At 50.8% G+C, this 23,994-nt stretch overlaps 2 protein-coding genes across 3 annotated transcripts in view; both read right to left on the bottom strand.

The window, feature by feature from the left end:
- Positions 1-1,677: 1,677 nt before the first annotated feature.
- Positions 1,678-23,994, bottom strand: part of CLSTN3 (calsyntenin 3) — a 28,737-nt gene continuing 6,420 nt past the window's right edge. For both annotated transcript variants that reach the window (XM_016922879.4, XM_016922878.4), the window contains 12 exons: positions 23,512-23,793; positions 22,569-22,681; positions 19,229-19,391; positions 18,495-18,548; positions 17,610-17,767; positions 17,325-17,473; positions 11,405-11,631; positions 10,910-11,080; positions 9,926-10,071; positions 9,552-9,687; positions 2,935-3,137; positions 1,678-2,685 (listed from right to left, as the gene is read on the bottom strand). In XM_016922879.4, the coding sequence (XP_016778368.2) occupies positions 2,545-2,685; positions 2,935-3,137; positions 9,552-9,687; positions 9,926-10,071; positions 10,910-11,080; positions 11,405-11,631; positions 17,325-17,473; positions 17,610-17,767; positions 18,495-18,548; positions 19,229-19,391; positions 22,569-22,681; positions 23,512-23,793 (1,943 nt within the window). In that variant the 3' untranslated portion in view covers positions 1,678-2,544. The remainder of the gene's footprint in view (positions 2,686-2,934; positions 3,138-9,551; positions 9,688-9,925; positions 10,072-10,909; positions 11,081-11,404; positions 11,632-17,324; positions 17,474-17,609; positions 17,768-18,494; positions 18,549-19,228; positions 19,392-22,568; positions 22,682-23,511; positions 23,794-23,994) is intronic.
- On the bottom strand, positions 3,558-4,574 carry LOC104001441 (uncharacterized). The gene has a single exon (XM_063785431.1). It carries the CDS (start codon positions 4,445-4,447, stop codon positions 3,689-3,691), a length of 759 nt encoding a protein of 252 aa, XP_063641501.1. The 5' UTR covers positions 4,448-4,574; the 3' UTR covers positions 3,558-3,688.

Raw genomic sequence — 23,994 nt, 5'->3', positions numbered from 1 at the left:
TAGAAGACTGCCAGGCACACAATGGGTAAGGGACATGCCAGGCAGAGGGAACAATACATGCAGACACAGAGGCGAGAAAGCAGGGTGTGTGTGGGAAGCATATGTGATTTCTGTGACCCCACCACAGGGGTGCAGGGGTGGTGGCCGCAAAGAGGCCAGAGAAGGAGGAAGGCAGGACCTGCCCCACCTGGTTAAGGGGCTAAGGCGTCAGGACTTGACCCAGGCCTGACCAGGAGGTAGGAAAGTTGCTCTACCGGAGAGTGGTCCAACCAGAGTTGCACTTGAGAAAGGCCACTGAGATCCAGAGTTGAGGACGGGGTGGAGTAGAGCAAGGCATAGGAGACGAGGACAGGTGGGAGGCAGGTGGGAGGCAGGTGGGAGGAGAGGTGGGAGGAGAGGTGGGAGGACAGGTGGGAGGCAGGTGGGAGGCAGGTGGGAGGCTCTTGCCACAGACCAGGCAAAAACACAGAGGGTACAGGTCAAGGCGGCGGCAGCAGTAAGGGGAATAGAAAGCAAAAGACCTATTGGAGAGATTTTTAAGGGGTAAGAACGACAGGGTTTCATCACCATTTGGCCATGGGGTTGAGGGAGAGGGAGGAATCTAGACTGACTCCCAGATTTCTGGCATAGGCGAATGGGTGAAAGGTGATAGGGAGAGGTCACAGAGAAGTCAGGGAAAGGTGGAGTCTGAGGCACAGGAAGGGCAGGTGGATATGCCAATAGGTAGTTGCAAATGTGAGTTAGGAGAGAGATTCAGGTGGGAGATAAAAATATGGAGGCATCAACATACAACTGGGAGTTTGCGGCCATGGGCAAGGACAAGGCACCTGGTGGATGTCAGAACGGGCGTCAGGCGGAGCACCCACCTCCACCCCAACTGTGCTACAGGCAGCCGCAGAGAACCAGGAAGAGCCTAAGGATGCCCTACCCTGTCATGCTGCAGGAAGGAACTAAGACTTGGATCCCTGGTATTTCCTGGGCCAGGACAGCACCAGAGGGATGCTCCCACCAGCAGTTCACTCTTCTGAAATAACCCCTTGGGGTTATCATCCTTTATCACCTGGGGCTTAAGTAAGACCTGGGTCAGAGAACTAGTGGCCCAAAAGGCTGCGGAAGGGCCAGACTCTGCCTGCTGTCAGGCCAGGGGCTGGGCCAGCATGGAGAGGGCGGAGGCCACTAAGCAGCCATGTGAGGCAGCCACAAGGACATGGGCAAGGCAGGCAGACACCCCCTGGGTCTGAGCCTTGGCTAGCAGGAAAGGGTCAGCCTGGGAACAGTCTCCAGATCCCTCTGGTACAAATAGCAGGGTTGCCTGCCTTCTCCCTGGGGACGCCCAGCAGGGAGCCCATGTGCACAGGCAAAATGTTCCAAGTTGTGGGGCGGGGTTGGCAGCACCCCTGCAAGGCACTGGGCATCTGCCCAGGTGTCCATAGCATTCCCTGAATCTTCTGTACTTTTCCAGGGGGTGCTGAAGGAAGGGAGGTGTGGGAACCATCTGCCCCCAGCTTACTTTCCAGGTGATCTGGCATCCTGGGGACTTACCTGGTCAGGCCCCCAAGATCACTAGCCCTGCCCACCTCACTTCAGCTCTGTGCAGAGACCCAAACAGCCCCTGAGGCCCCAGAGCCTCCACCACACCCACACAGGACCAGGCAGGCAGGAGGCGCCTCACAGAGCTTTTTTTTTTTTTCTGATTGTTTTATTTGAAAACCCTAGGATATGTCCCCTCCCTCACCACACCCATCCCCCCGCCCCTGCCCCAGGACATGACGATGCCTCACACACACACACACACACACACATACACACAAGGCCGTGAGCTGCACGCAGGAACATGGGCTGCACTCACGACAACATTGAAAAAATATACATTATATATATACACCCGGGGCCCCCACGTCCCCTCCCGTCCCCGCAGCCTGACCACACCAGGTCACGGAGGAGGGGCCGGGGCTGCAGGACCTCAGGACTGCAAGGGCAGGAAGGGAAACAGGACAAGAAAGGAAGGAAGTTGGAAAGGAGGGAGAAACGGGGTCCCCAGACTGAAATGGAAATGAGGTGGGGCGATCATAAGAGAAGCAGGGACGATGGTCCAGCTGAGGGAGCCCTGCAGAGGGGGAAAAGCTTCCCATGGACAGGAGAGAGAAGGGAAGGGGAGAGGAGAGGGTTTCCTTCAATCCCACCCCCAGCCCCAGCCCCAGCCATTGCAATCGTCACCCTCTCCCCAACACAGTGAGTGCTAAGGGGGCAGCTGCCATTGGGGGTAGAAAGGGAGCTGAAGTCCAGCCCACTTTCCAACCCAGCCAGCCCCAGTGCAAGGGGCACACCAGGAGCATGACAGCCCAGAGGTGAGGGAAGGTGGGGCTGGGGGAGGGGCAGGGCGGACTCCAGAGGGCCCGCTGGGGTTTTGAAATGAAAGGAGGACTGGTTCTGAAGCCTCTCTCCCTCTTGGTCTCTGTGTTCCCAGAAAGTCCTTCTCCCATGTCTGGAGTGTCTGTTTCACCAGGGCAGAATTCTCCCTCTGCGTGGGGAGAGGTGTAGGCCTTAGTAGCGGTGTGGGGGGGTCTCGATGATGCGTCTCTCGTCGCTGCTGGGGGAATCGGCCACCTCCGAATCACTGCTGTCCTCATCCTCCTGCTGGCCCCCAACAGCCCCCGTCACACAGGACTGCCGATTCTGGTAGGACTGGAGGGCAGGAACAGAGAGGAGAAGGGATCAATGGCCTGCACACATCCCAGCCTCTCTTTCAGGGGCCACACTTCCCTCGGTCCCCTTAACCCCTGTGTACCCCCTTCCCTGCCTGAACCTCTCTCCCTCCTGCTCACTGCAGCTCTGCGAACAGCCTCCACCCAGGCCTGCCCCTCCTCAGGAGTCCTCACCGTGTGTGCTCCACAGTCTTGACCCTACAGAACCCCGCTTCCCCAGGCCTCTCACCTCCATGGGGTTCACAATGATGGTGAGAGCTGAGTCATCCCAGAAGAGGTCTGGGTCCTTGGGGTCACTGGAGGCCCCTGGAGGCCCGCCGGCCCCTGAGACGCGGCGGTGAAGGGAATGGATGCGCACCAGGCCCAGGACGACCATGAGCACCAGGAAGCCCACGCACACCACAATGATGAGGGTTGCGGCGCTGGGTATCACTGCAGAGAGAGCGCGGGGGTGAGCAGAGCGTGACCAGGCACACCTGGGGGCACTTGGACAGGGGGCTGGGTAGGAAAAGAGGCAGCCCGGGCTGAAGGACTCCCAGGGCAGAACGCACAGTGGCTGAGAAGAGAGGAACACCTGGAGAAGCCAGAAGAGAAACAGCCCACCAGGAAGGGCGGGAGACGAAAGGGGAGGAAGGGAGCTGCTGCAAGGCAAAGGAACAAACACAGAGGGAGGCAGGTGTACAGAGAGGCAAGGGCAGAGGAGGAAAAAGCCTCCCTGCCCAACACTGTCATGAACAGCCCTATTCGCAGAGGACAGAGGGCAAGGACTGGAATCTGCCCCTGTCATTCCACCTGTGCCTTCCCCAGAGACCACTCAGCCTAGGAAAGAGGTGCCAGTGCCCAGTGAGGGAGAGGAGGGGCCACCACACGGGCTTGGCTGAGCAGGAGGAGATGCAGGCTCCAAGCCTGGGCTGGCTGCAGGAAGAGGGCACTAGCACCTGAGGCTGGGGACAAGTCCAAGGGGCACAGAGCAGCCCCTTCCCTTACCCACCTGGACTGAGCTCACTCCGTGACACCTCCCTTCTCCTGGTGGGCTTGGGGCTCCTGGACGTCTGGGGTTCCTGCTTCCCCAACATCTCCCCCTGAGGCATACCTGCCTCCCCCGTGGCTCTCCCATGCTTCTGGCCCTGCAGCCCCACTTTGATGCCCAGGCTCAGAGGGGCATGGACCTTCAAGGGCACTGAGACACAGAACGGTGCGTTCACTCTCACACGGACCTTAGAGCTGATGGCGGCAAAGCAGATGTGCATGCACAGGTACATGCTCAGGAAGACCGTGTGGGCACACAGCTGCACAAAGGTTGCCACACCCCACACCCGAGCCAGGCCTTTGCCAGCCTGCATGCTGGCCCACACCAGCCACCTGGCTGCCTGCTCACACTGCGGGAGTAAAGGAACGCGTTTGGGGGTCTCCAGCAAGGCACGGTAGAGCCATATGTGCAGCATCACCCAGCTCCCCACCAGCTGGGCAGACCAGGCAACCCCCTGAAGGAAGACATAGACACTACAGACGTGGGCCGTGAGGGCCACAGAGCGAGCCGCCATGAGCACAGCCCTGCCTGCCTCCTGCACACACACACACAGCTCTCGAAGAAGCACAAGGAAGAAAAGTAGGAAAGCCCGCAGCCCCAGGGACAGCAGGTGGAGGTAGAGACCCCACACACGCACCTCCAGGCCCAGGGCCCTTACGGGCAGCTGGGTCACTACTCCCCACATGGGTGCACACCCCTGCCCACAATGCATACACAGCAGCTCCTCCCTGGGCAGTCCCGTTGCTGAGGGACTATTCCATGTATGTGTGCCCCAAACACACACGGAGACCAGCAGTCACACAAGCAAGCCCCTAGAAAAATACACACATCACATTCCAGCCCCGTCCGCAAATTACCTACAGCCTGAGACTCATGTGTCAATAGACAGAGCAGAGCGTAGGGAAGCGCATGGCCCAGGAGCTCCTCACACTCACACCCACACCCTGCTGCAGCGCCCCTCTCCCCAGCAGCCAGCCCACTCAGCTGCCACACACTCCAGGGCCAACTAGGTGTGTGGAGAATGCCCTGCCTGGGCAGGCCACACACCTCCCTGAGGCCGCCCTGATGGCTGTCTGCCAAGTTGGTCCCCATCCTGACCCACAGCCCACTTGAGGCCACTAGCCAATTAGAACAGACTCTGCTGGGGCACACTCCCTCGACACTGGTTCCAAGGTGAAGACAGGACTGGCTGGATCAGTATTTCTCAACTTCCTGGGAACGGGGGATAAGGGAGGAGGGGACAGAGCTGTCTCTCCTGCCCATCTGCAGGAAACAGTGCCTCTCAGGTCTCCATGTCAACAGACCAGACCCAGGGGCAGTGCCTTCACTGGCAGATGGGCCCAGTGGCTAAGCCCAGGCTCCAGAAGGGGTGGTGACCCCACCCTCAGAGTGGAGGCCAAAGCAGGTAAACTTGCTCTAAGCACACAACGATGATGAGCTAAAGCTGGTTTGCGCCCTAATCAATGCAGTGTCCCTCCGAGCTCCTGGCCTAATGAAGGAAATGACAGGTTCATTGCCAGGACAATAAGAAATGACCACAGGAAAGACAAAATGCAGACACTCTATCTACAAGCAAACAAGTCTGGTTAATTAGTTTAAGATGAGTCAGGAGCCCAGGGAGATGGGAGGATTTTTAAATCAGCTACAGATAAAAATCAAGAATTTAAGAAGTACCGTCAGCTTTTCTTGCTACATGAGATCTGAGCAGTTAATTCTGGCCTTGAATGACCTCCAGAGCCAACATTAAGGGGTGACTTAGCAAATGGTCCATGGGATTGCGAGGACAGTGGAAAGCCCTGTCCACTGCCCCACATGGTGCTCTCTTTGCAAAGAGCCTCGGGAGAGATTTCTTTCTACCCCCGCACTCCCAGGGCTTTTCATGAAATAGCGTTTGGCTCCTATCACGGCTCTCAGAACTGCTCAGGTTTCCTTTTGCTTTAGCTTCGAAGAAGCTCAGGGTCAAAATTCTGGCCCGTGGTAGCAACTGCATAGCATCTCATAGTATGCATGTTATGAGCTGACTTTATTCCCTGGCTTCATTGGATCCTTATTTCATCATTACCTGTTCCTCCTTACTTCCTCATTCATTTTCTTTTTGTCCTATTGCTTTGTAACTCTTTCTGCAAAGCTTCAGATACTTGTAGGAAACAAAAGAGGAGAATTATTCCCAAACTTTTAAAGATTACATGGGATTTTTAAAAACCACTGACACATGGCTGCCACCCCCTAGACATTCTAGGGTGTAATTTAGGTGCCGAGAGTTTTTAAAGCTCCCCAGGTGATTCTGGTAGGCATCAAAATTTGATATGAGTAGATACATAATACCCTCATCATCCGGCTCGCTCTTCTCAACCAACCTTATTCTCTCTAACCATAAACACTCTTAACCACCTATCTACCCCCGGTTCTCAAATTCCCATTCTCTCTCACACCCATCCAAAAATCCCTTTTACAGTTCAGGTCCAAATGCAAACTCTACATGTGCCACAAAATCTCCCCTGACTGTTCCAGTTTACCCTGGTTCCAGTTCACATTCATCTCTCTTTCTCTAGTGCACTTAGGAGATTTAGAGCAATGGGCCTCTGTGCCACTGGAGGAGATCGTACCTCTCACTGCTTCTGCATGTTTAGAATGGTTTGATATTGTGAAACCACAGTTCTGCAACACCACTCGAGATTTGTAGGTGAAAGGGAGGGAGCACCTTGCGGAGTCAGAAAAGGCATATGGAAAGGGTTTTATGCGGTGAATGGCCTGTCGGCTCAGGCATGCCAATCACCAGTGCCCTCAGGGAAGCTACGAACTCTGTGTCCTATTCAGGTCAAAATAAGAGAAGAAGCAAAGGAAAACTGCTGCTCTCAACTGAAATCTGAGGGAAGCTTGATCAGCCTGGACATGAGCTCAGAACAAAGGATGGGGAGACTGGGCTTCACCGAGGGGAGGTGAAAGGGTGCCGTGAACAGACACTCCTCCAGGGGCTGAGGGGTGAGAAACGCTGCCCGCCAGGCCAGCCCATGCAGGGCAGCTGGACACTCAGGGGAGAAGGTGCTGGGCTCCTAGAACAAGAAGTCTCTCACCTGGGGCCTTATACCAAAGAAAGTAAGGATCGAGAATCTCACCAGGCCAGGCAGCACCCCTATCTACCTTGAGCCTAATCAGAGTAGCAGGACCTAGTATCCAACCAGAAAAGATTGAGTGGAATGATCCCCAATGAAAGAACCGGAGAAAGTGCTATGGAATCACAAGAAGGAAAAAAATATACAGCTGGCCTCAAGAGTTTATTTGAAATAAATAGCTTTAGCTTGCTAACATGTCTCTATTGACTAAATACTATGTGAAACTTCTCTCATCTTTGCAGCTTGGTTATGCCTTATATTCCCCGCTAATCCTCACTTCCACCTACTTGCTATAGTGAATCACAGTAGAACACTGAAAAAGGCCTCTGCAAGTCCAAGTGCGGCAGCTCACACCTGTAATCCCAGCACTCTGGGAAGCTGAGCCAGGATGACCGCTTGAGCCTCGGAGTTCAAGACCAGCCTGAGCAACAAAGTGAGACCTTGTCTCTATAAAAAGTCTTAAAAATAGCCAGGCATAGTGGCATGCATCTGCTCCTCAGGGGTCTAAGGCAGGAGGATTGCTTGAGCTCAGGAGTTCAAGGCTCCAGTGAGCCAGGATTACCACTGCTCTCCAGCCTAGGCGACAGAACAAGACCCTGTCTCCCCCTCCCAAAAGCCTCTGCGGTTGTTTTCAGGGACAGCAAGGAAGAAGGGAGCCAGCCCCAGAAAAAAAAAAAAAAAAAAAAACATAAGAGACAGTGTAGGTGGTGGCCGCTGCACAAGGAGAGGAAGCCAGACTGAATCCCTGGGGGCATCAGAGGAGCTGGCCTCAGTCAGAAAACCCTGGGAAGCCCCTCAGGGGCTCCCCCTAATTATATGCAACTCTAAAGTAATAAGACTAATCTTTTTTAAAGCATCAAACATCTGGGGAGAGGGGTGAGGGCCATGGTTAGTGCACAGACTGGAATCATGCCTCCTGGATTTAAATCCTGGTTCCACTTACTTTCTAGCTGTGTGAACTTGGGTAAGGCACTTGAACTCTCTGTGCCTCTGTGTCCTTGCCTGTAAAGGGGATAATTCTGGTACCCATTTCATTGGTTGTTTACGATGGCTAAATGAGTTAATAAGCGTAATCCCCCGAGCACAGTGCCTGGCACATGATGAGAGCACCCTGTGTTTGTTATAATTATTATTACCCATCACATATGTTGAAATAAGTTCTGTACTTTCACATAGTGTTCAGAGACCACAGATTTCTTCCCAGAAAGCACTAGTGGACTCCTTTGAGAATTGCCTTCAATTCTCAAAAGCCTGTGACACAACCTTTTGACTCTTTTCAAAGGTGACCGATCTATGGCCTTTGAGAGTGGGTTTAATGTTTAAAAACTTAAAATTATATCCAGAGCCAACTTTGGCAAAACTGGGTGATAAAGTTGAGTAACACTGAACCGGGTCAAAAGCAAGTTATGTCCAAAAAATAACAAAAATAAATGCACCTCATAAATTGGCTCTGAAAGCAATTCTAAGAAGGGGTTCCAAAAATCACTTTCAACAACATCAGCATCATTTGCAATTTTTAATAATGTGGGAAAATACTTGTTTTATAATATGAAGTGTAAATATCAGGTTACAAAATAGGCTAATCCTAACTTTCTAAAAAGGAAAAATTAAGCATAGAAAAAAGACTGGAACAGAATACTCATATTATCAGTGGTTTCCTCTCTGATGGAATTATGGCTGAGTTTTCCTCGTCTTCTTCTTTCTTTTTTTTTTTTTTTTTTTCTTTAAGACAGAGCCTTGCTCTGTCTCCCAGACTGGAGTGCAGTGGTGTGATCATGGCTCACTGCAGCCTTGGCCTCACAGGCCCAAGAGATCCTCCTACCTCAGCCTCCCAAGTAGCTGGGACTACAGGCACCTGCCACCATGCCCAGCTAATTTTTTTTATTTTTTGTAAAGACAGAGTCTCACTGTGTTGCCCAGGCTGGTCTCAAACTCCTGGGCTCAAGTGAGCCTCCTGACTCAGCCTAGTGTGTTGGGATTACAGGCGTGAGCCACTGTGCCTGGCCTGATTTTTCTTCTTTAAAAGAAATATTTGATATTTTCTGGTTTTTCTACAATTACGCAACACAAAAGTTGAAAATAAAATTGCACCATTCGTAAAAGACCATGACCGGGAACCTCTGGGACCACGGCCAGGTTGCTTTGAAGGGCAGCACTCCATCTGAATGTAACGCTTTGCATATTTGCATATATTTTTTAGAAATATTCTTGTGACTGCGTACGTAGCACATAATTTTACATGTAATAGTACCAATTCTCTCCTTGGGGATAGGGACTGATCTATCCTATAAATCATTTAGATCATCTTAGGACAGTGCTAGTACATAGTAGGTGCTTAGTAAATAGTTGATAGTTTCACCACAGAGGATCCTAGGTCCAGGGCTAATTTGATATTGCTTGGGGCTGGGGAAGGAGGCATCATCAGGTATAACAAACACGCCTGAACCCACACTGACTTTATGACTGCAGGCATAAGCATCCCTACAATGACACAAGGCTCATGTTCTTCACAAGGGAAAGTGAATGATCCAAAGGGAGAGAGGGATTGGTCCATAGCTGTCAACTAAGGCAGGTACCACAGGGAACAGAACCCATTGCTCCACCCACCTTGTCCTCTCCCAGAGGTGGAGGGGGAGGATACCTGTCCCAACCCACTCACCTGCCACCTGCCCCTCCCTGCCCAGCCCCACCAGGCTTACGTACTAGAGTTTCTGTGGGAGCTGGCCAGGCTGTGTCCAGCCATCTCAGGCGGGGGCTGGTGACCACGGTGCAGGAACTGCTGGGAGCTGAGCACGTGGCTGGGGTGGGCAACCCGGTTCATGCTGTGCAGGACATTGACCTGGGCAGAGGGAGGGCTCCGTGGGCACACGCGCTTCTCCCAGGTCCTCCCCACTTGTCTAGACCCCAGCCCCATCTCCTAACTACTGCCCCCATCTCCTTCTCCTCCACCCACTGCAAGGTCCAGCAGCCCTCCACGCTGCCATGTCCATGCCCACCAACTAACATTTTGAGTCCATGCCACCTCAGCTCCTTTCTGGGGGTGGGTAACTGTGGAAGGAAGGAGACTCTCTGGGTACCTCCACGATGAATTCATTGCTGGAGTAACGGCCATTCATTTCCGAGCAGGAAAGCCGGAACTTCCTGGTGTAGAGGGCAGCTCCGTGTCGCAGCCGATAACGAGCCTGCCTCAGGATCTCTTCATACACAGTGATGCTCTCCACCCCTGGGGATGAGGAAGCACCTCAGGGCAGGGGCCAGTGGAGGCAGGACCTGGGCAGGACCCTCTCTCCTGGACTCCCACCAGCTGACGCCACACAAGCTGTAGAGCAGGTCAGCCCCATCTCCGCAGAAGTGTGACCTGAGGTCGAAGGGAGAGATGCTCCCCTCCATCCCTGCCCACTCTGACTAACTAGGATGGAGAGATCAAGGCTCCATTTCCTGCTGTGTAGGTTCTGAGGAGGAATGGAAAGAAGGAGATAAAGACAGAAAGGGAGACGGCAAGCAGGAGGGAATATGAGAAAGAGGAAAATACAGAAGTCCTCAGTGAGCCCTGGAAAGGAGTGGAAATAGAAGGGAACTGATTATCTCCATCTTCTCCATTCTCCCTCCTGGCTTCCTTTGGAAACTACCAAATCATCACTCCCACTACTCACTAAGAGATGAGTACTTCTTGTAAAGCTCTGGTGTGCACGTGAGATGAGTGAGCTGAACAACAGAGATGACCGGTAACAAACAGACAGCTAGAGGGTTAGAAAGCTGGGCAGAGATGAGCCGAAGGAGGAGAGGAAGGCGAGAAGCCTGAATGGAAACAGGAGTGGGACCAGAAGTGGAGGTGAGCCAGGCTATGGAGAGGAGCAGGAAGACAGAAGCATTCGGAGCCTAAACCCAGCACGCCTCCCCTAGGGACAATCAAAGCCAGAGGATCTTCTAGGCTAGGAAAATGCAAAACGGCACTTGTCCACATCCCTGGACCTGGAAGGAGGACCCTCTGGGCTTCCTAGGCCCTTACTTTTTGGGAGGGGCACACACACACAGAGGACAGGCCCTCAGGCCCCACTGACCAGCAATGGTGAGGTAGGCTGATGTGTTGGTGAGCTCCAGCCCCCGCTGCTGCAGAGAGGTTGTGTCCAGGAGCAGGCTTTCCCGCTCAGGATCCAGGTCATCCCCCACCAGAGAAATTTCACAGCCATCCAGGTTGTGCACAATCTCATCCGACATGCGTGTGTCTGTCACTGGGTTGAGGAGAGTAGGGTCTGGGTCAGAGCCAAAGGGCCCACAGAGGTTCTGAGACCCAACCATGCCCTCATCACCACTCTCCCTCCCTTTCCAGGGCCAGGGAGAGGGAAGTCAGCATCATTTTCAAGAATATCATTATGCAACAATTCATTTCCACCCACGTGTTTTCCACTTGCTCTCCTTCTTAAAGGTAAGTTGTTCAGTCAAACAAACACAGGATGGAGTCGCTTTCTGCTTCCAGCCCCAGGAGTTCTCCCACACTCTGACTCCAGACACTGGCTGGTTCTCTGGATGGTGTTACTCCCCGAAGTCGTCCTTACCTGTGCCCTGCCAACTCTCATCCTTTTTGGCCTCCACCTGGTGAGAAATGGAGCAGGTGATTTGAAGATCAGGGAACAAAGGGACGCCCTCGGTTCCCTCAAAGTCCACAGCTGGGCGGGCAAAATGAGCAGTGCCACTCAGCAGGATCTGGGGGGCGTCAGGCTGAAGGACCACCACGTAGCCCTCCACTTCAGGGATGGAGACGCAGGACTCTTCGCTGAAGCACCTATGTAAGAAAGCAGGAGAAGCAGCATGTGACCCCAACACTTCCTCCCCGAAAACCTACATTCTGTTTCACTCCCCGCCCCAGCTACCTCTATCATAGAGCATCTCATGTCAGGGAGGGGCAGGGGAAGAAAGGGGGTCATGCCTCTGCATCCCAACCCCCACAGCAGTTGAAGGGGGACATATCCTTTCCTGGTAGGATGTCACCAAGGAAAATGTCGAGGACAGAAGGTCAGGTAATCCCAACCTGTGGGTGTGATCACACCATCAATGCCCTACCCCAGGATTATGGAGTACCTATAGATGCTATTTTAATGAAAAACAAAGCAAACTGAACTGACAAACAGGTATATATACCCACACAGTTCTTTATCCAGCAGTTTAAAAGTACATGGGCTCAGTATACTATCCGGCACATATGCGCCCAAAATTATTCCACAATAAAAGTAGAATGTGGACATCTATCAAAAGATGTCCTCCTCTTTGTTGTGTCTTTCATTCCCTTCAATATCGGGGAAACACACTTTGGTAGGTGAGATCATCTGACCACCTTGGACCTAGATCCACCGTCTCATCAGGCTTGAGGATCCAGGCACCAGGACAAGCTATCCTTAGAGGACTCTGTTGAGCCAGACCAACCAACAGCACAGCTGCTCAGGAGTCATGCTCCCAGGATCACATTTAGCCCCACCTTTACCAGTAATAACAACACCTCACAATCAATAGCCCTTGCCAGTTTATGAAGCATTTTTCCCACATTTCTTTCTTTCTTTTTCTTTCTTTCTTTCTCTCTCTCTCTCTCTCTCTCTCTCTTTCTTTCTTTCTTTCTTTCTTTTTGATGGAGTTTCACTGTTGTTGCCCAGGCTAGGGTGCAATGGTGCGATCTTGGCTCACTGCAACCTCTGCCTCCTGGGTTCAAGCGATTCCTCTGTCTCAGCCTCCCAAGTAGCTGGGATTATAGGGCGCATGCCACCACACCTGGCTAATTTTTGTATTTTTAGTAGAGACGAGATTTCTTCATATTGGCCAGGCTGGTCTTGAACTCCTGACTTCAGGTGATCTGTCCGTCTCGGCCTCCCAAAGTGCTGGGATTACAGGCGTGAGCCACCGCACCTGGCCCATATTATTTCATTATATTATAACCTCATTTCTATGCTGCAAAATGCCTAAAGCTCAGGCTGGGCATGATGGCTCATGCCTGTAAATCCTGGCACTTTGGGAGGCTGAGGCGGAAGGATCCCTTGAGCTTAGGAGTTCGAGATCAGCCTGGGCAACATAGTGAAACCCCGTCTCTACAAAAAATACAAAAATTATCCAGGTGTGGTGGTAGATGCTTGTAGTCCCAGCTACTCAGGAGGCTGAGGTGGAAGGAACACTTGAGCCCAGGAGGCAGAGGTTGCAGTGAGCTGATGAGATCTTGCCACTGCACTCCAGCCTGGGCGACAGAGTGAGACCCTATCTCAAAAAAAAGAAAAAGAAAAAAGAAAAGAAAAGAAAGAAAAAGAAAAAGAAACAATCAAGGCTTAAGCCAGAGTCTAGGCTTAAATCATTCTTCTCCTTCCAGGTCCACTGATTTTTTTTTTTTTTTTTTGGCAGAGTCTCTCTCTGTTGCCCAGGCTGCAGTGCAGTAGTGCCATCTCAGCTCACTGCAACCTCTGCCTCCCGGGTTCAAGTAATCTCATGCCTCAGCCTCCTGAGTAGCTGGGACCACAGGTGTGCACCACCACACACCGCCCAAGTCCACTGATCTTTCCACTGAACCACAGGCACCATTTGGGGCCTGGGTTTGCACCAGGGAAACGTATCTGTAAAGAAGTTTCCCCACTTGAACAAGCAGACTTCACAGTGGAGTTAGTGATCCAGGAGCACGGACTCTGATCCCCATGCTGGTGCTAGCGGAAATGATTTTGCAGAGAGGACTATAATTATTAGTGTTACTGAGCATGCCCAGCTCGAATGCTGGAGCAAAAAGGGAGAAGGCATCATCTCAGTAGGCATGATGAGCTCAGAGCCCCTGAAGTTGCCAATACCCGGGATGTGCTGAGTTCCTGTACCACACGGAGCAGGGCCTATTACAGTCTGCCATCCAGATAGGCCTAGGGCAAAGCCCCTTGGGAAACAATCCCAGATGACCCTGAAGGCACAGGCTCCAACAGACATCCTCCCTGCAATGAGCAATGCTGTGCTGTGCCGCTGGTCTGGGAATCCCAAGGGGAATAGGAGGCCTGACCCAAAGGCACTGTTGGTCTGGTAGAGAGATTAGACGTGGCACACAAAAGTTAAAACAAAGGCAAATATGGTCATCGCCATATGAGTGGAACAAACAACCAGAAGAGTTCAGAGGAGGGAGAGGTTAGTTCTGCCTAGAATAAGAGGAGGGTACTTGGAAAAGGAAGGTAGGAATGATCAGAGAAAGTAGCAACTGAGCTAGCCTTTGAAGGAGGGTAGTACTGACCCAGAGTGGATGGCGAGAAGCTTACTAAGGGGAGTAGAGGAACATGAGGCAGGAACCACCAGAAGCCAGATGGCTGGCAGCTTTAAATACCATGATAAGATCTGTTTTTTTTCTCTCTCTCTCTAATTTTTTAGAGAGAGGGTCTCGCTTTGTCGCCCAGGCTGGAATGCAGTGGTGCAATCATGACTCACTGCAGCCTCGAACTCCTGGGCTCAAGTGATTCTCCCACCTCAGCCTCCTGAGTAGCTGGGACTACAGACTTGCGGTCTGTTGGTTGTGCAGGCTGGTCTCGAACTTCTGGCCTTAAGTGATCCTCCCACCTTGGCCTCCCAAAGTGCTGGGATTACAGGTGTGAGCCACTGCACCCAGCACATTTGACATTTTCATGCAGTGGGCAAGAGGAAGCCACCGACGTCTTTTTCATCAGGGAAGTGTCATGATGAAAACTCAACTTAAGATCACTCACCTAGCCTCAGAGTAGAGGATAAATAAAATTCGAAGACTAGAGATGGGTCAGCTAGTTAGGAGGCAATGGGCCAGATAAGAGGTAATAAGACCTGGGCTAGAACAGTAACAGCAGCAAAAGAAAGAGGAGACAGATTTCAGACACGCAGCACAGAGGCAGGGTCCAGGTGAGCTGGCAACTGATGGGCAGTGGAGGATAAAGACAGGGAAGAATCAAAGATGACTCAGAGGTTTCAAGCTCTGGATGACTGCAAGGACAGAGGCACTGTTACAGAGAGAGTTCACGGGGAGAGGCTGGTTTGGGATTGCAGTTGATTATTTCAGCATTAGCTCATTTGGTTGAGGTGCTAGCAGAACTTCTAGATAGAGGTTACAGGAAGCAGATGGAAAGTCAAGAGCTGTGGAAAGAGGACAAAACTAGAGAAATAGATGTGGTATCTATCTGTTCAGGGGTCAATGCCACAAGTAAATGGGCTTTCCAAGAAAAATACTAAAAAAAAAAAACTTCAGGAAAACTTGCATTTAGGCATTGACCAAATAGTTGCATAAATCTGGCTTTAAATAGACAGAGGTCCAAGAACTGAAAACTGGAAGCTATGAAAGCCACAGGGACAGGGGCAAGGAAATGCATCAGGGAAAGGGAGGTATTGCTAGGTACCTGTCTGTGTCTGTTACATACACACAAACGCGCGCGCGCACACACACACACACACACACACACACACACACACACACACATCCCTCTATATTTTCTCCCGTGACCTCAGGGAAGTATTAGGATAGCACCAACCATGTAGTAACCTTAGAAATGGAGAAATGAAAACTCTGTTTCTTAACCTCATAGAGAAAACATCAAGGCCCCTTTCCTCAAAGGCAGGTTCCAAGCCCTTGGATAAACGTCTATCCTGGGCATGAAAAAGATAGCAGGAATTCAGATGAAGCAGTCAGCAAAGAGAATGTCAACTCCTCCCCCTGCAGCAACTCCCCTTGCAGAGCTCCACCCTAGGCCAAAAACCAGAGCCCTCCCTTCTGCCATGGCTCCTCAGCACTGGGGGGGACGAGGCAATGCCTTGACTTCTGAGGGATGAAGCCTTTCATAACTGGATGACAGCCCTTTAACAACGGGAGCTCTGACTGGGACATGGTGGGGTGCATCCTCAGCAATCAGCTGCACCCACATTAACTCAACTGCCTGTGACCTTCAGCTCCACACCCTGAACCAGCAAATTCCCAAAAGCCACGGCCCGGGGCCTTCCACAGCTCTAACTGTGAGGCCTGATAATCACGCCCAGTCACCCTCTAGGGCTCAGAGCCCTCTCCCCTCTAAACCCACCCCTCCCAGGATAGGGGCAAATTTGAGATGTTTATCTTCATATAGCTCACAGAGAAACTGAGGCAGAATCGGGGAGAGGGGTAACAAGATTGGAACGCAGAAATCCTAACTCTTAAATCATGTAATTCACCCACTAGATGGCAGTATCTCCTAAAAACCGCCCATAAACCATAATAAGGGGTGAAAATGCCTTTATGTAATAATAGCCAGCATCTAAGCGGCATCAGCTCTCTGCTATGCATTTGATCCAGATTATATCATGCAGTTATCATAACAATTCCACGAGTTAGACTCTATTGCTATCACCACTTTATAGCATTTGCCCAGTGCCAAAAAGCTAGCAATAGACCCTATGCTCTTAACTATCATACTTTCATTGCCTCTCAATTGATCTGTATTTTTAAACATGTAATATATACTCAAACCTTGAAATAATCTACAATTTTTCTTTTAAAGACTCCAAAAGTCATTCACTTAGAATTCAGAGGTCAGCAAACTTTTTTTTTTTTTTTTTTTTTTTTGAGATGGAGTCTCGCTTTGTAGCCCAGGCTGGAGTGCAGTGGTGCAATCTCGGCTCACTGAAACCTCCGCCTCCTGGGTCCCAGTTCAAGCAATTCTCCTGTCTCAGCCTCCCAAGTAACTGGGATTACAGGCATGTGCCACCATGCCCAGCTAATTTTTGTATTTTTAGTAGAGACAGGGTTTCACCATGTTGGCCAGGCTGGTCTTGAACTCCTCGTGATCCATCTGCCTTGGCCTCCCAAAGTGCTGGGATTACAGGCGTGAGCCACCGTGTCCGGCCAGCAAACTTTTTCTATGAAGGATTAGATAGTTCTGTTTGAGGGGGCCATATGATCTTTGTCCCAACTACCCACAGTTCTGCCATCACAGTGAAAGTAGCCATAGACATATGCAATGAATGGGCACTGCTGTGTTCCAATAAAACTACAAAACAGGTGGCAGGCCAGATTTGGCCTAGGACTGCCAACCCCTAGACTTAGGCCATCGTACGTGACCTTGCAAGAGCTTGGTGAAGCAAGATTAAAACAAGTGAAGCAGCCAGGACTCACCATTTGCCCGAGGTTATCCAAGCAATTCGCATTGAGTCAGAATTAATGTCAGGTCTCCCCACTCCCAATCCTGTGTCCCACTTTACGTATCAGCACAGAGGCATAGAGAAGATCAAAGCCCGGAAACCCTAGATGTGTGACTTGGTAGAAAGAGTAACAAATTGATTGTTGAGAAATCTGAGTATAGTCCAGACTCTTCTACCAATATTGCTATGTGACCTTCAGTGGTCAATTGTCTCCATTTGAGGGCCCAATCTCCTCATCCATAAAACCAAAGAGGTATGCCTAGCTCTAGGTGACGCCTTAGGCCAAGGAGCTGTGACACTGTCTGGCTCTGCTCGGTGATTTGCCCTGCCCCACCCAACACTCACTTGACAGCAGTGGTGAGGCGCAGGGGCCTGACGCCGGGCGTGGCAAAGCGCAGAGTGTTCATGTAAGCCACATGCTGCAGGGCATGGTTGAAGGTCTCCACATCATCCCCCTCCAGGGTGAGCAGGGACTGTGAGGGGTTCACGTGGACCTGGGCCCCAGACACAGATACAGCTGAGAGCAGGGCCAGGAGGTGGCAGAGGAAGGGAGCAGAGGTAGAGGGGTAGGGCAAGGGGGTGGGGCAAGGGGCATGCTGGGAAGAACAGGGCTAGAGGATGGGGCAATACCTTCATGCCTTTGCCCAGGCTCTCGAAATCCCTATAGTCCAGCCCCTCCCGACATGCATAGAGGCACTCGATGACCTCGCGGCTCTCCAGGCGACCTGAGCGCACGCTGAAACCAGCCAGGTAGCCATGGAAGTAGTGGTGGATCGACAAAGTGTCTCCTAGGGTAGGAACACAGGAGCAGGACGGGAGGTGAGAAGAGAGGAGGATGGAAAAGGACGAAGGCTGAGAGAAAGGGAAAGGAGAGAAAGAGCAGAAGAGTTGAGAAAGAAAAAAAGGAAAAATGTGGAAACCAAAAAAAAAAAAAAAGGAAAAAAGAGAGATGAGAGGTGAGGGAGAAGTGAAGGTAAGGGGGGAGGCTGGAGAAGGGAGAAAATGAGACAAAAGAAGACAGAATAAAGCCAGGGGAGAAGAAGAAGGGTGAAAAGTAGAAGCAACAAAGATGAGAGGGAGGAAGAGAAGGAAACAGGACCAACAGGAGGAAAGAGTCAAAACAAGGAGGGAGGGGGAGGCGGCAGGAGAGAACGTCTTTCCAGTGACATGCAGGGAGACCAGGATGGATGTGAGCGAGCTTCACAGATGCCCAGACCTTCCCCTCCTGCGTGTCTGACTCCTGACTCCTGCCACCTCCCTTCTACCATGTGGAAAGCCACCAAGAGAGCCCCATTCTTCATTCTGTGGGCAGGACAGGATACCCAGAACCCAGCCAAGCTGCCTCTAGCCTTACCACTCCAGGAGCCCCTGCCCTGCTGTATTTCTTGGAGGCTCTGCCCCCTGGTGGCCTAGGAGGCTGTCACAGGCTGGATAGGATTTGGGGTGGAAAAGGGATCTCAGAACAGAAAGTGAAGATGAGAACTCTCTGGTCTCCAGTTCTTACACACGGAGTACCTTGGGTGGTGTCTGTACTGTTGTCTCCCTTTTCCTTCTCTTTGTTCTTCTCCTCTGGGGATAAAAAAAAAAAAAAACAGTGGTGGTGAGCTCAGGGATGTGGAGAGATTGACAGAGAGGAATGAGATGTCTTCCTCTCATCCCCATGAGTGCTCTCACGCCCACATGGGATTCTGACCCTGCCCATGTATAACTTGCAACCCCTCAGCTCAGCCCCAACCCTTCTTTTGTCATGTTCCAACCTCTCCAGCCTCTATTATAGACAAACCCCCAAATACGATATGCTGCTGAGGAAACACGTGGGCTCTGGTAAGACAGACAGGCACATGTGCACACACACACTCCCAAGAGGAGAAAATTTTTTTCAATGGCTTAAAAGTTGGAAGACCGAGGACACTCTAAGGGGTTACTCTCCTTGAGCAGGGGAATGGGCTATGGAAGTCATCATCACTTTGATGGAAAAAAGTGGAAACTGGCTGGAGTTACAGAGAGAGAGTCTGGGGATGCCTGAGAAGTTAATTCCTCCAAGTCAGAGGTGATGACCCATTGGATTAGTGGGAGATATGGGAGGGAGGCTGTGGTCCCTTCCCATGGAGCTCTTCAGAGTCACCCTGCACAGCTGCAGAGAGATGCAGGAGGTGGCCTCAGCTGCTGGGTCAGACTGCCCTTGCTCCTCACCAGCCTACCTCCCTTCCCAAATCCTAAACCACTGGAGTCTTCACTGAGAAGCTTACCAGTCCAGCAGGCCCCAATCATGAGAGCAGGCTCCCTTCGGGGAGGGTGGATGAGGCCATTGTCATGGATGAGGGCAGGGTCGAAGGAGATGCCGTCGGTATAGAGTGTGACTGTGGGGAACTCGAGGTTCAGAGCATAGTGGTGCCACTCATCATCACAGACCTGGGAGAGTAGGGTAGGGGCAAGAGCCTCTCAGGTAATTCCTCTTCAGAGAGCTAACCCTGGGCACTGCCCCATCTCCTGGGAGACAGGGGACAGTCCCTTTATTCCCAGTTCTACCAACAGGGCTTACTAGTGCTTTGCTGCCTATCCAGCTCGAGGAATAACATCCTTGTCCAAAATCTATCAGGCAACCAACCTAGTAGCAAAGATTCCACTCTTCAGGTAAATCGTTAAAGCTATAAATATTCCTAAGAGGAGTAACACACTGTCATGAATAAATTCCCTGCCCCCCGAAATTATGTATTACCTATGTGTGTAAGGCACTGGAAACTCTAGAGATGGGGTTTCCTTCTGTCCCCCAGGCTGGAGTGCTGTGGTGCAATCATAGCCCACTGAAGCCTCAAACTCCTCGGCTCAAGCAATCCTCCCACTTCAGCCTCTGGGGTAGCTGGGACTACAGGTATGTGCCACCATGTCCAGCTAATTTTTTTATTTTTTAGAGATGAGCTCTCACTATGTTGCCTAGGCTGGTCTCGAACTCCTGGCTTCCAGTGATCCTCTCAGCCTCCCAAGTAGCTGGGATCACAGGTTATGTCTAGGATAGCTTCTAACCCAACATTAAGCACTAAAATAAATATTGCTTTCCTTTGCAGTCTCTCCTAGGGCCAGCCAAGATGGAATGGGGGGTGGTCAGAGGAAAAAGGGGCAGAGAGTACTCTGCCTCATCCAGTTCCAAATGTTGGGGTCCCTCAAGGCTCAGACCTAGGCCCTCTTCTCTTTCCTCTCTACACTCTTTTCCTAGAAGTCACCTCATCTGTTGCCATGGGTTTGGGTACCATAGTTATACACTGGTAACTCCAAAATCCACATCTCCAGCCCATAACTCTCTTCTGAATGCCAGATTCTCCACTTGGATGCCCACAAGTATCTCACATTTAACACGTGTAAGGTGCAAGTCCATGCCCTTTCGCAACTCCCTCAGTTTCTCCCCAGGCAGTATAAATGCTCCATCATCCATCTAGCTGCTCAAGTGGCTGACGTAGGAGACAACTTTGATCTTCCCTTTCCCTCAGCCTCCACATCCAGTCCATTAGCAGGTGCTGTTGATCCCAGGTCCAAACTACAAGCTGCAGGTTTCTGTGCAGGTCTCTCTGTCTCCATTGCCACACATCAGTCATGTCTCCAACCCCTTTCATGAAGACTGTTGCAACAGTCCTGTTTACTGTCACCATTAGATATCTTCAATACAACCATCCCACAGTTGCCAAGGGGATCTTGTTAAAATGTAAATCTGGCCAGGCACGGTGGCTCACGCCTGTAATCCTAGCTCTTTAGGAGGCCAAGGTGGGCGGATCACGTCAAGAGATCAAGACCATCCTGGCCAACATGGTGAAACCCCATCTCTACTAAAAATACAAAAATTAGCTGGGCGTGGTGGCACACGCCTGTAGTCCCAACTACTAGGGAAGCTGAGGCAGGAGAATCTCTTGAACCCGGGAGGCCGAGGTTGCAGTGAGCCAAGATCGCACCACTGCACTCCAGCCTAGTGACAGAGTGAGACTCCATCTCAAAAAAAAAAAAAATAATAATAATAATAATAATGTAAATCTGATCAGGTCATGCCTCTGCTTTAAAATCCTTCAAAAAACACTTCCCGTCTCTCATATGACAAAAATCTAGACTAACCCTGCTGAAAAAGTCCACTGTACAACCTGATCACTGCCCATCTCTGCAACTTATCTCCAGTCTTGTTCACTGTACTCCAACCGCACTGGCCTTCTTTCCATGCTTGGAACATGCTGAGCTCTTTCTTGCCTCAGGGCCTTTGCATATGCTCTTCCCTCTTCCTGGAACCTTCCCACTCTCTTCCCACACCCAGCTATTTCTCATCCTTTAGCACTAGGCTTAAATTTCCCCTCAGTCAGGTCCCCCAGGAGCACCCAATCTAAGGCAAGTTCTCCTTTCCTTGCCTCCCCCCATGCTCTGCCCCAGTCCCTTGCCTGCTTCTTTCAGAGCATTTCTCACAATTTATCATTTTACATGTCTATTTACTTTTTAAAACTTTATCTCCCCAACTGAAATGTAAGTTGAATGATGGCAAAGATTTTGTTTCATTCATTGTACTCCCAGAACCTAGCTGAATGACAGAGACTTAGTTGTATTTAATAGATCCTGGTTGATTAAATGAGGGTGAATTGAAGAAAGATAGCAAGGGTAACATTACCAATATTTGCAGTGTGAGGGGGGAATCAAGAAACAGCAAATGGCAGACTGTCTCTTTAAAAGAGTGCCACAGACAGCAAAACTTTTGTAGACAGCCCTCAATTATCTAGTTTATAAATTATCTGGGCACTTCTCTTTCTCTCTTCTACTGCTTTTTTTTTTTTTTTTTTTTTTTTTTTTGCCATTTGCTTACTCAGCCACTCCACCAGGACTTGCAAGAGAAACAGAAGGAGGTGAAAACTCAAATTAGTCCTCACTGGTCCTTGTGGTCAGCCTGGAGAATAAATAATGAAGAGGCTGCAACTGTTGGCTCAAGAGAAGATTTTGAATATTTTGTCCATTTTTATTTATCCCTCCATAATCAGGGCTGATAATAGTGAGAATTAACATATACAGAGGGAGTGCTTTTCAGTCTACAACGGTCTATTACATCATTTAATCCTAACGACTCTGGGATATAGAATTCTTTTTATCCCTATATAACAGGGTTGTTTTAACCCTGAGGTTTACACATATTAACCAAGATTTCATAGCCAGCAAATTCCCTTGGCAGGACTCAAACCCAATCTGTGTACCTCAGAATGACTTATTGTCTTGATTACAACAGGCTAACTGCCTGAGAGTCAGGGATGTATACTGTTAAAGTCCTAAATAAGAGAGAGAGAGAATAAAACAAGGAGGAAATAGATGGTTGGTCGACTTTGGTGTTAGTAGTCATTCGTTCCCTTTTTTTTTTTTTTTTTTTTTTAAATCCAGAAGTGCTTTCTGCAGGGGACAAGCTTTGGGAAAAGGGAACAAGAGGACCTGGGAGTAGAATGGTCAGGGGCTGAAAGTGGAGAAGCAAAGAGAGGGCAAGGGGGAACCCAGAAAATGCTGACCCTGCCCAGAGAAGGTCCTTTCCTAAAAGTGGGTCACAGCTACTCAGCCCTCCCAGGAGCCTGGCTCTTGCCTCACCTGCTCCAGCTTCCAGAGGAACTTGACTGGGCGGGCACTCTCAAGCAGGGGCCAGTAGAGGAAGGCAATCCTACAGCCGTGGACAGTCAGCGAGTAGTGAGAGAAGCCGTCCTCTGAGGGCACAGGAAGGGGATGGGGTCAAGTGCAGAGGCTGAGGCCAGAACAAGTTCAAAGCAGCAGGAAGGAGAGGATGTTGGATTCTCTTAATCCTCTCTCATTCCCTCGTTCTCTAGCATTTTTCTTTCCTCTCTCTCTCTCTCTCTCTCTCACACACACACACACACACACACACACACATTCCAGTCCAAGTGATAACCTGGGCTTCTTAGGCACCCTGGCTGGCTGGCTGAGGAGGGAACGTCAGCTGGCCCACTCCATCACCAGCTCTTCATCAGTCCTTTGGTTAATACATACATCATGGGTGACAACCCTTTTCAAAAGAGTTGTCAAGGTCAAGAGAAATGAGGTTGGAGAATTGGCTAGAAATGAAAGAGCAGGTCAAGACTAAGCCCTCTCCAGTGAAGTAGGCCCTGCAGTTGAGGGAAGAACAGGGCTCAGAGATGGGGCCAACCAGTCCCAGGATGGGATGATGAAAGAATGGGGCACACCATTACCCAGGCTTTCCCATTGCAATGGAGGGGCTTTAATGGAAGTGGAGATGGGGGGTGGGGACAGCCTACCACATGGTGGGACACAGAGAAGTTGACTGGGCAACTGAAAACAAGAATAGCAGCAAGGAATCCCATTGCACTCTGACAGCAGTACGATCCAACATGTCATGTTGGGGATAAAGCACAGAATCAAGGCATATCACACCTGGCACTTGCACCTCACAAATGAAGAGAGGGGAAGTGACCTGTTCACAGTCACACACTGGGCAGTGACAGAGGCAGGACAAGAAGCCAGTTTCCCCCTCTGGCTAGTGCCTGGAGGGGAGGCTCACCATTCTGGACAGTGTTACATACGATGGTTTCCTCTTCCTTTTTGCCCTTGTTGGGAGTTACGCCATGCTTCATCCAGAAGGACAGGGTGAAGTGGTCACTGAGGCTCTCCTGGGGCCCAGAGCCCAGCCCACTGGGGCCACCCAGGGGCACCTGCACAGCCTGGGTGCCATTGAACCAGTAGATCAGGCTGCTGTCCTGGCTGTAGTGCACCGAGAGTCCTGCTGTCCAGTTGGCATTGGGGCCAGGCATGGGCAACAGATCCACCTCCCCAGTGGCAGCACCTGTGGGAGCCCCAGGAGGCACAAGTGTCGGAGCCAAGAAGCAGCAGATGGTGAAATGGGCAGGAGGCAGGGAAAGAGGGACTGATGGGAAAAGATTTCCTACAGCATGTCTCGCCACCTTTTATGGCCTTTCAAAGACAAGAGAGGGATGAACTCACTTCTAAGAGTATCTCTCCAGTTAACCCATTCTCCAACTCTTCA

This window comes from Pan troglodytes, chromosome 10 (genome assembly GCF_028858775.2).
Source record: "Pan troglodytes isolate AG18354 chromosome 10, NHGRI_mPanTro3-v2.0_pri, whole genome shotgun sequence".
Lineage (NCBI taxonomy): Eukaryota > Metazoa > Chordata > Mammalia > Primates > Hominidae > Pan > Pan troglodytes.
This window is presented reverse-complemented; position numbering and strand designations above follow the sequence as displayed.

What these genes read in the sequence shown, in the direction of transcription:
- LOC104001441 (XM_063785431.1), bottom strand. Translation starts at nt 4,447, where the DNA reads ATGCATTGTGGGCAGGGGTGTGCACCCATGTGGGGAGTAGTGACCCAG.